The following is an 11,257-nucleotide window of genomic DNA, read 5'->3' as shown; positions in this document are numbered from 1 at the left end:
AGCTCTTTCCTCGCCGCGCTGGAAGATTTAAGCTTGCCCTCCAGCTCTTCGAACTTCACTCGAAGAATCTCTTTCTCCTCTGCGGCCTTCTCGTTGGCCTTCTCGTTGGCCTTCTTATGCTCCGCCCTTACTCTCTCGATGACCTTCAACCTCGTCTGGGCAAGCTTCTCCGAAGATCCCAACTGGATCTTCGTCTGTTTCAGAGTACTATCGTATTTCTCAACGAGAAAGTTCATACTCCCGTCACTCTGCAGAAATGACAAACACAGACCACGTGAGACGAATGAACCCGACGAATCGAATAATGAGATAAAGTATGAAGGGTAGCGCAGTTACCCGAGCTCTCGAGGAAGCAGCGTCTATGTATTCAGTCTTGAAGTAAAGGTCGTCCAATTGTGGCATCTCCTTCGTCCCACCACTAATTTGGCGCTTCAGCTCCGCGCACCTAAGAGGATTAAGGATTAGGGGGGTCGTCTCGTTGTAGGAAAACTCGACGCGATCGGGGAACTCGATCTTCTTCCTCCTCACAGTAGAACCTTCTGAACGAGACCCTTTCCTCGCAGACGGATCAGGAATAGATCTCTCACCCGTAACAGGATCACTGCCCCGCGCTGAAACCTCTCTCTCCTCAGGAGGGGTTTCAATAGAAACGTCGCCTCCCGCGACAACTTCGACGAGGCCCGTGTGAGAGACAAGGTTTCACTTCTTAGATTTAGGTTAGGTCAAGAGAGATGAATGAGAATCGTGGGCTGAATCCCGTAAATAAACTTGAAGAATGAATATGATTTTATTGATGAGTTGAAAGATGATGAATACAAAGGAATATATCTTGTGATGATTAAAGAATACGTAATGCTTTTAATCTAGTACAAAAGTTCCTCTATCAAAAAAAAGATCTCTTTGTCTTTTATCTTCTCCATCTTTATATAGTCTAGGTTTCGTTGGCAACCCTTCAACTGTTCTCCTAGATATTTGGCTTCAATTACGGAGCTCGCTTTAGGCTCCTCTTGACCGAGTCTCTTAAGGTGTTAGCTCACTTTCTGTCGTGACCTCTGCTATGATGTCTCCCAGGTCCAGTCGTCAGCTCGGCTTTCAGCTCCCTTTGTTATGATGGGCTTATCGCAACCCACATGCTAGCTCACGCTTATCGGTACCTCACCTGAGGGTCATATTCGGGTCCAACAGTTGCCCCCAGCTTCCGAATAAAATCCTTTGTCTCGGAAGCTAGAATCTAGCTATCGATCTTATCTTTTCGTTAAGATAATGATTAGTTCTTATCCTATTTAGATTCAGCTTACTCGATCTAACGGTCTTTATTACGTTTGGCAGAATCTATGGTTCAGATGGAGAGGGTTTGAAATGACTTTTCCGAATCTCGAGAGGTGATGGGATATAAAGCGGTGAACATTAACTGCTAGCCTTCCACTTTCTCCACGCCTCCGTTCGGTTTTCAAGGTAACTTCTCTCTCTTTATTTTACTGCGATTTTTTTTATCTTCCTCGTTACTTTTCTCTGCAAATTCTCTCCCAAACCTTGCAATCGATTTTCTCCTTAACCTTCCCATACTATGGATCATCCGAAAGAAGGTTCCGGGGAATCCGGGATGCCTCCCTCTGCTTCTGGAGCTAAACTACTGAAAGTTAAGCAAGAAATCGGAGCCAAGATGAGGAAGGGGAAAAAGACAGCCAGGGAGGCAATCGCGACCAGAGTTTCTAAACGGAAGAAGAAAGACGATTCTAGTGGGAGCAGTCCTCACTCGCCTTCGTTGCTGAAAAATCAAGACGTGGTTAACCTCATGGTTCAAGCTCTCGCCCAAAAGGAGCTTGGCCGTGCCTGTAATTCTGACGAAACCCCCGAGACCGCTCCGGAGGGTTGGTTCTGTTGCCATGAGAAGTACATCTCCAAGTCTCACTTGAGATTTCCTCTTCCGACCCTACTGCTTGATCTACTAGATCATTATCAGTTAGCCCTTTCCCAACTCTGTCCCTCGGTTATCCGGGTGATAAACGGCTTTATCACTAGGTCCAAAGAGGAGGGGGTTAGCGTCGGTCTTACCGAACTTATGAGCCTCTTTTCCCTGAAGGAAAGCGCCTCTAAGGAGGGTGGTACCGGGACCTACTACCTCCCTAGTCGTCCCAATCATGTTATCTTCAGATTCTCTAGTAGTGATGATGACTGGAGGAAGAAGTATTTTTACGTTAAAGTTGATCCTTCGACGGTTCCTGTGGGTCGGAACCTTAGGGTCACTTGGACTAATCCATCTGGTTAGGAATTCTAGGGATATGCTTTTTTCGTTTTATTCATTTATGGCCGAGTAACCTTTTGCTCTGATTTACTTGCAGAAATCGAAGATCCCCCGAAGCTCTCTACCAAGCTCACCAGGGCTCTATACCGCAAGTTGCAACAGAGTCCCTGTACCTGGGTGGCCTACACCACTTCTCGAATAAGTGCAGCCAGATTCCCAGATACCTACAACGCCTCTTTCCAAGATCCCATTCCTGCTGAGAACCTTGAGAGTGAGTTCTTGTCCGAACCTTTTCAATGATTTTATCGCTTTGAAGTTTTTAAACTTAAGGATTTCCATTGTTCCAGTTTCGGCAGGCGATTCGGTTGTATCGATCTCAACTGGTGCTAGTGCTTCGGGAACTGAAAAGTCTCAGCCAGGTGACATGACTCTGCGACCGTCATTCCGTTCTAGGGGTAACCCCTCTAAAGCTGCCAGTGCTTCTCGTGGAAGCGACAGGAACCAAGGAGGATCGTTCCTTATCTCAATGAAGGAAGTTTTGGACGACGGAGGATCCAAACCTGTTGTCGAGACTACTCCAACTGAGGTTGTAGCTCAGGATGCTGCTCCTCTCCCTGAGGTCCAGGTGCCGGAGGCTGACTACCAGGCTCCGAAGGGTACCTCTGAGATCGAGCCGTCGAGACACAAGAGGCCCAGGATCGATCAGGGCGGAGCTTCCATCCGTTCTTCTTCCTCGTCCTCTAGAGGAGGGACTGTTGGGTGGAGCTTTACCCATTCGAAGCCTGGGTCGATCCTGGATGACTCTTGGGGCCTAGCTGCGATAATGAGGCACCTGAAGAGCGTGGGATGTCCCCTTCCAGCGCTCAAGGACCTGACTAACCGAGATGAGTATCTCGATATTGCCCACTGTATGGGTCAGGTACGTGATCTCTATCTGTTATTTGTTTACATTCTTTGGAGACGATGATATATATATATATTTTCTTTGGATTTATTGCAGTTGGCTGGGGCTGTTAACAGGGCCCAGCTCAGGTTTGAGAATGCTCTGTGTGCTGCCCCCAATGCTGGTGAACTTGCTGAGGTTACCGAGATGGTTAAGGCAGCCAAAACCGATCTTGACCAAGCCCGGGTTCGAATTTCTGAACTCGAAGCCGAAGTGACGAGGCTAGGCTCGAAGGCCGATGCTCAGCAAGGAGAGATCGAGAGTCAAAAGCTCGATATCCAGGTGAAGAGCAGGAGGATCAATGATTTAGAGGCTGCTCGAAAGATAGCTGAGCATCAAGTACGTGAGCTCATTGCCTCATCCCGGGATAGCCAGAAGAACAAGGAAGCTGAAGTCAAGCTGGCTGTCAGGGAAGGGAAGAAAGAAGTCGCCGAAGCTTACGGCAAGATCCTGGTCTGTGTTAAGGAGAAGTTTGCTAGGAAGAAAGATGAGGTCGACGCTTTGGTGTACGCTCAGGAGCTCCAAGCTAATGCCGACCTCTTGAAGGATATGCTGAACAACAAGATCCAAAGCGTTGAAGAGGAGTACAACCAATTGGTGGCCTTATTACCAGAAGCGACAACTGCGTATGAGAAGGCTCAAGTCTCTGACTTCTCGGTCAGCAAGCTTCCTCTTCCCCAGATCTCGGAGAGTTCAGGTACTTTCGAGATTAACATGTTTAATCCATCCTTTTCTGGGGAGTATGGCTCTAATTTGGGTTTGATGGCTCCTGACTTAGCTCCAGTCGAGGCAGCAATAGGAGGTGACGGCAATGTGGTCGATGAGGGAGTTCCTGCCGGTGCTGGTGATCCGATTCAGGAAGAGAAGGAAGATTGAGAGCTACGGCTCTTTTAACTTTATGTTTTGTGTTTTTAAGACTTCGGCCTAAGGGCTTTGTTTCGTTATGTTTTGTGACTTAGTGCCTGAGGAGGCCTTTAAACCTTAACGCTTGCTGGATTTCAATAGCCTGGGGAGGTTTTTAAACCCTTTCTTATGTTTAAATCGTGGCTATTATTTCTGTTTTAAGTTTTTGAACTTAACCTCGTTTCATTTAATCATAGTGATTGCGAATCTCAGATGAGTTGTGTGCCGTCATCGTTGAGTCGGATTAGGACCTTTAGTCTTTATTTATGATAAGCATTTAGCTTAATGGATATTCGGTCGTGATAACCTTAAAGAGAGTTCTTGATTTTAGCTCGGGGACCTGAGTCCGATTCGTAAGGTTCTGGGACCTGGTTGTTCAGGTTCGTAGGAACCTGGATTTAGATTCATAGGGACCTGAGTTAATTCGAAGGACTTCGAGGCCTTTGAAGTTTAACGGATGGAATTGAGGAATTTCGGGATTTTCCTGATTCTTTAGGATTTTAAGACTTTTCGATTTTGATAAGGGTTTCAAGACCTTCTGGTTTTGATTAGGATTTTAGGACCTGGTTGATTGTTAAGGATTTTAGGACCTTGCTGATTGTTAAGGATTTTAAGACCTTGCTGATTGTTAAGGATTTTAAGACCTTAGTTTATGTTAAGGATTTTAAGACCTTTGGGTGTATTAAGGATTTTAAGACCTTAGGTTCAGGTTTTCAGGGACCTGAATGTATTCGAGATTGTTGAGCTTAGGTCCCGATTTAGGGGGACCTAAATTTTCTTGGAGGGTTTTAAGACCTTTGATGTTTATGAAACTGAATCAATCGTTTTATTAATATCAGATATCAGAGAATACATGATTCAGATTATTTACACAGTAACTATTTTTAGGCTAAGTGTTCTTGGTAACACCTGCCCCTTTGGCTTAGGTGAGGAGGTTGGTGAGAAGAGGTTGGGGCTGCACTCATGACGGAGTTGCCTACGTACCCAGTCAAGGGATCAAGCCAAACGTAGTTCAGGGGTTTTAGGTACCTAATGATAGTATCTTTTGAGGTTCGTGGCATTCCACGATCGGATTTCAGGTACCCCGGTTCGTACCTTCTGGAGTTTGTAAACTCCGGGTCGTACTATGTGGATAATTCGGTAGGGTCCTTCCCAGTTGGTTCCTAACTTTCCAGCTCCCGGTTCCTTTGTTCCTTCGAACACTTTCCTAAGCACTAGGTCCCCTACGGCGAACTGTCGGGGCCTTACTTTGGAATTGTAGTGTCGTGCCATTGCTTGCTGATAATTTTGAATGCGAAGCAAGGCTTGGTCTCGTCTTTCCTCGATCAAGTCGAGGCTATCCATCAGGAGCTGGTTATTAGCTGCGGGATTTGAGGTGCAGAGCTCCCGTCTGAGGCTACCTGCGGTGGTTTCTGCTGGGACGACAGCTTCCATCCCATAAGCTAAGGAGAAGGGAGTTTCCTCTGTAGCTTTTCGTGGGGTGGTTCGGCAGGCCCATAGTACTTCGGGTAGTTTTTCCGACCAAAGCTCCTTTTGGGCTCCTAGGCGTTTCTTGAGGTTTGCTAAAACTGATTTGTTGGCAGCCTCCGCCTGTCCGTTCCCTTGAGGTCGCCGAGGTGATGAGAAGGTGAGGCGGATGTTCCATTTATCGCAGAAACTTTTGAAGTCGTGGGATATGAACTGTCCTCCATTGTCGGTTACGATTTCGTATGGGACGCCATGCCTGCATACGATGTTTTTCCAAACAAATCCTTCGACCTCGAATCTGTTTATTTGTTGGAAAGCTTCAGCTTCAATCCATTTCGTGAAGTAGTCGGTTAGGACCAGGAGGTTTAGTAACTTCTTTCCTTTCCCTGAAGGTACTAATGGACCTATAATGTCCATAGACCACCTCATGAATGGGTAGGGAGCTGATATGTTAGACAGCTTTTCCGCTGGTTGGTGTATGATCGGTGCATGCCTTTGGCATTTGTCGCACGATGAGGAGTAGACCTCACAATCTGCGATAATGGTAGGCCAGAAGTAGCCTTGCCTTTTTATTCGGATGGCTAAGGCTCTGCCTCCGGAATGGTTTCCACAGGAACCGTCGTGCATTTCCTTCATGAGTTTCATAGCTACTAGGCCGTGAACGCATTTTAGGTAAGGTCCGGAGACACTTCGTTTGTGGAGGGCTGACTCGATTATACAGTATCTTGCTGCTAAAGCTTTGAGTTTTCGAGCCTCCCACTTGTTGGGTGGAATTTTTCCCTCTAGGATGTAATCCATGATCGGTATTCTCCAGTCTTCTCTCCTACAACTTTGTTGTGAAGAGAGGAGGGAGATTCCTGTTCGGGACCTGGTGCCGTGGTGCCCCCGGAGATATTCGTTGGAGTAGGTTCTGGGTTCTGAGGAATATCTCCAATTTCCTCGTTATCCCCTGTGGTTTGTGTAGCGTTCCTAGATGCGTTTTTAAGAGCGGTGCGGCTTCTTGTTTGGACTTTATAGACAAGTGGCTCCGAGGTCTGGATGGTGCCCCCGGAGGTACTCGTAGAGTTAGGCTCTAGGGAGTCTGAACTTCGGTGAGTACCTTCACTTTTGTCGTTGTTTTCCGGGTTCTGGGTTGCTTTCCTGGAGGTGTGCTTTCTAAAGCTGCGTGTTCTAGTTTTCGGGAACCAGAATGTCGTGAAAACTTGGGTAGCTACCGTCGGGAGGCTGTTATCCTCTATTTTTTCCTTTGGTTTGCTATCCATCTCAGCCTTGGTAGCTATGTCGATACTTGGCTTCTCGATTCCTTCCACGGGTATAATTCGTTTTACGAGAGGGTCGGATGTGGAAGCTAATGCGGCGAGCGCGTCTGCTGAGGAGTTCTCCCCTCGTGGGATCCTCGTTAGCTCGAACTTGTCAAACTGCTTTGTGAGGTTTAGGACGACCTCGAGGTATGCCCCCATTCTTTCGTCCCTTGTTTCGTATTCCCCGTGAAACTGGCTAGCTACCAGCTGCGAGTCGCTGTAGGCGTTTAGCTCCCGAATTCCGAGGCTCAGGGCGAGCTTTAATCCAGCGATTAGTGCTTCGTACTCGGCCTCGTTGTTGGAAGCGTTAAATCCAAGTCTATAGGATTGTTCGATGGTTTCTCCGGCTGAGGAGGTTAGTCTTAAACCGACACCGGAGCCTTGCCTTGACGAGGCTCCGTCCACGTATAGGCTCCATTTCGGAACCTCTGTTTCCTGGTCTAGATGTTCGGATGCTAGCTCAATAACGAAATCGGCGAGGACCTGAGCTTTTGCTGCTGCTCGGGGTCTGTACTCGATGTCGTACTCGCTGAGCTCTATAGCCCATTTTGCTAATCGTCCGGATTGGCTAGGGCTATGCAGAATCGTCCGTAATGGTTGTGAGGTCATTACGATGATCGAGTGCGATTGGAAATAAGGTCGCAGCTTCCTGGCAGCTGTCACGACTGCTAGGGCTAGTTTTTCCATGGTGGGATATCTCGTCTCGGCGTCTATTAAGCTTTTGCTAGTATAATAGACAGGTCTCTGTTCGTTTTGTTCCTCTCGTACTAGCACTCCGCTGACTGCAGCTGCCGACACGGCGAGGTACAGGTACAGTGGTTCTCCTACTACAGGTTTGGATAGTATCGGAGGTTCCGAGAGGTAAGCCTTCAGCTGTTTGAAGGCTTCTTCGCACTTTTCATCCCATAAGAACTTCTTATTATTTTTCAGAAGTTTATAGAATGGAAGGCATTTATCGGTGGACCTGGAGATGAATCGATTTAGTGCTGCGATCCGTCCGGTCAATCTTTGTACCTCTCTGGTCGTTTTAGGTGATGGCATTTCCAGGAATGTCGCTATTTGTTTCGGGTTGGCTTCGATGCCTCTTTCGGTTACGAGGTAACCTAGGAATTCGCCGGAAGGTACTCCGAAGGTACACTTAGCTGGGTTTAGCTTCATGTCGTATTTGTTGAGGATTTCGAAACATTCTCTTAGATGGGAGATGTGGTCCTCCCCCTTTGAGGATTTGACTAACATGTCGTCGATGTAGACTTCCATGGTTTTTCCGAGTTGTCCAGCGAACATTTTATTTACTAACCTTTGATAGGTAGCTCCCGCGTTTTTCAAACCAAACGGCATGACCTTGTAACAATAGGTTCCTCGTTCAGTTATGAATGCGGTTTTCTCTTGATCCTCAGGATCCATCATAATCTGGTTATATCCTGAAAAGGCATCCATAAAGGACAAGAGCTGGTGTCCAGCCGTTGCTTCGACCAAACGATCGATATGAGGTAACGGGAAGCTGTCCTTAGGACAGGCTTTGTTTAAATCGGTGAAGTCTACACAGATTCTCCATTTCCCATTCTTCTTTTTTACTACCACTGGGTTAGCTAGCCAATCGGGGTATTGTACCTCTCGGATGGACCCGGCCTTTGTTAGTCGATCGACCTCGTCGTTGACAGCTTGGGCTTTTTCTAGACCTAGCTTACGACGTTTCTGTTTGATCGGTTTAAAAGTAGGGTCTACATTGAGCTTATGAGTGGTGACATTTGCATCTATGCCTTTCATGTCGCTGGTGGTCCATGCAAAGTTTTGATATTCTGTTTTAGGAATTCGACGAGCTCCTTTTTGGTTTCGAGAGGTAGCTCGGATCCGATGCTCACCTGTTTCTCAGGATTTGAGTCGTCGATGCTAACTTTTTCGGTGAGGTTCTTAGGGGGACCTCGGATATTTCGTTGCATTTCGCGACTCTCCTGGATCTGTAATTGCTATTGGGGGGATTCTTTTATGATTCGAATCCTCCCAGGTAACAGATCCTTGAAATCTTTTGGCTACCGTGTATGGTAGCTATTCCGTTGGTTGTTGGAAATTTCACGCATTGGTGATAAGTTGAAGCTACTGCTTTCATCTTATGAATCCAAGGCCTTCCGAGGATTGCGTGGAAAGGGGATGGTTTGTCGACAACTATGAAGTTGGTCATTTTCATGACTCCGCCAGCTATAATTGGGAGCTTAATTGTTCCCAATGAGGTGGCTGTTTCACCTGAGAAACCTACGAGGTTGGATTTCTGGTCGACAATTTCGTAGTCGTCTATTTCCATTCCCTTTAGTGCGTTGTAGAAAATAAGATCGACGGAGCTTCCGGTGTCGATCATGAGCTTAGGTACCTCGTACCCTGCTATATTTAATGTTATGACAAGGGCATCGTCGTGAGGTCTATCGAGGTCTAATGTCTCACTCTCCCAGAAAGAGATCTTAGTGTTAGACTCAGGCTTGGTCGGTTTGGACTGAGTGTTTGACACAGCTTTCCGTACGTGACTTTTAATAGAGTTAACGGAGTCTTGACACACACCGGACCCTCCAAGGATGTAATCGATCCTTGAGCCAGGGCTCGATTGGGGAGGTGGTTTACTCAAGAGGGCCTCGATTTGTAGGCTTTTTCCTTGTGGAAACTTTCCAAGGATCATATCGACTCTCTTTTTGGGAGCTGGGGGTGGTGAGTCTGTTTCTTTTTCAGGTGACCTCTCGCGTTTTGGAGAGCTATCTCTGGGACCTCTCTTCTGATAAGGTTGTGGCTTTTTGAGGTCCACATCTTTTATTTCTCCGGCTGCGAATTTAGCAGCCAGTTGTCGTTGGAGGTCCCAACATTCTTCGGTTGAATGTCCCTTTCGATCGTGGTAAGAGCAATGTTTGCTCTCGTCATAACCTTTGGACCAGGGGGCTTTAGCTGTCGCGGCGACAGGTTTTTCTTCCTTGTCTTCCTCGACTACGTAAGAATGTTCTCCCTGGGTCTGATTATTTCGGGAGCTACCTCTTTTGTGAGGTCCCTTTCCATCGGAGGCTTCGCCTTTCGGGTGACTCTGGGGTTTTCTGTGGAGCTTATCTAATGCTGCCATTTCCTCCTCCAAGGTAATGTATCTAGAGGCCTTATGGAGGGCGTCATCGATGGTTGGAGGGGGATTTAGCGTTAGCTCCGAGAAGAAACCTGATTTATACCAGAGACCTCTCCTAAGAGCCTCAATGGCTACCTGATCGTTGGGATTCGAGAGTTTAGTTCTTACTGCTCTGAACTTTTCGATGTAGACTCGCAGTGAGTCTTCCAGTCCTTGTCTGATCTTCCAGAGGTCAGCCTCAGACGCTTGTTTCAGGATGTGAGTTGAATATTGCTTCATAAAGGCGTTAGCCAATTGATCGAAACTGTCTATAGAGTTCGGCTCGAGGCTGGAGAACCATTCGAGGCTGTTCCGATCAGGTTTTCGGCAAATGTTCTGCAATATCCTGCATCACACTCTTCCTTTGTGAAGTGAGCTTTAACGATAGCTAATCGGAAGGCTCTTAAATAGGCCTTTGGGTCTGCGTTCCCATCGTATTCAGGAATCTTAATTTTTCGAGTATCTCTTATGTAAGAGTTGGCAATTCTATCGGTGAACGGAGTTCCACGAGTCTCCTCAATTAAGCTCTCGATTTCGGGAGCTGAGCTCGTTACCTTGTGAACTTGAGCTCCCAATTTCTGGAGAGCTGCGTGGGTTCGCTCCATGTACCTGCGAATTGCGTCAGGTCCCTCGAAGGGAAGGACATTTGGGTCATTATCAGATACTCGGCGAGCAGGTTCCTGGTGAGACCGAGCTCGGTCGTCTTCCCAGCTAGCTGGCGAAATAGGTCGCTCATTGGTCCTTAGGCTCCGAGCGAGGTTAGTGCGGAGAGCTGCAGGATCAGCATCCGTTCTTTGGTATTCGTCTGTGCTTGGGGTTGAAACCCTAGCTTGAAACACTGAAGCTGATGTTCTGGCCCCGGACGGTATGTTGGTTCCTGCTCCAGACCCGGAAGGAGGTGGCGGTGGAGGCAAACGGGTGCTCCCACCGGTGTTTCGATCAGGCATGGAGCTAGTTGTAGCTACATTGCTCCCCATGGTGCTGGTGATAGGAGGGGTAAACGCAGGAGCTGTCCTAGCGCGAGGCGTTCGGAAAGCAGGTTCCTGCCCTTCTGCACCTGGGCTATCAGGGGAGAAGTTCAGGCGCTCTCTAGGGAAGGAAGGGTCAGCTAACCGTTCATGGAAAGTGACTCCTCTTCCCTGGTGGACGGACGGTTGGGTCGTTGCGGATTGAGATCTGGTTATCTCTTCGAACTGTTGCTGCCGTTCGGCTAACTGTTGCACCGTTCGCTCGGTCTCTTGAGCTTTGTCCACTAACTGGAGCATCAT

General features: G+C 47.6%; 2 protein-coding genes across 4 annotated transcripts; one reads left to right on the top strand and one right to left on the bottom strand.

Annotated features, from left to right (window-relative positions):
• Positions 1-2,134: 2,134 nt before the first annotated feature.
• Positions 2,135-4,303, top strand: LOC125592432. Of its 3 annotated transcripts, none has more exons than XM_048767575.1 (3): positions 2,135-3,164; positions 3,246-3,885; positions 3,973-4,303. In XM_048767575.1, exons 1-3 carry the CDS (start codon positions 2,670-2,672, stop codon positions 4,062-4,064), a joined length of 1,227 nt encoding a protein of 408 aa, XP_048623532.1. In that variant the 5' UTR covers positions 2,135-2,669; the 3' UTR covers positions 4,065-4,303. The 3 variants fall into 3 exon arrangements, with proteins under 3 accessions (XP_048623532.1, XP_048623530.1, XP_048623531.1); XM_048767573.1 differs by having other exon boundaries at positions 2,139-2,516; positions 2,593-3,164; positions 3,246-4,303; XM_048767574.1 differs by having other exon boundaries at positions 2,139-3,164; positions 3,967-4,303.
• A 4,540-nt stretch (positions 4,304-8,843) lies between these two features.
• LOC106350129 lies at positions 8,844-10,229 on the bottom strand. The gene has a single exon (XM_013790060.2). The coding sequence runs from the start codon at positions 10,227-10,229 to the stop codon at positions 8,844-8,846; it is 1,386 nt and encodes a 461-aa protein (XP_013645514.2).
• Positions 10,230-11,257: the final 1,028 nt, after the last annotated feature.

The sequence above is a fragment of the Brassica napus genome, chromosome C9, assembly GCF_020379485.1.
Source record: "Brassica napus cultivar Da-Ae chromosome C9, Da-Ae, whole genome shotgun sequence".
Taxonomy (NCBI): domain Eukaryota; kingdom Viridiplantae; phylum Streptophyta; class Magnoliopsida; order Brassicales; family Brassicaceae; genus Brassica; species Brassica napus.
This window is presented reverse-complemented; position numbering and strand designations above follow the sequence as displayed.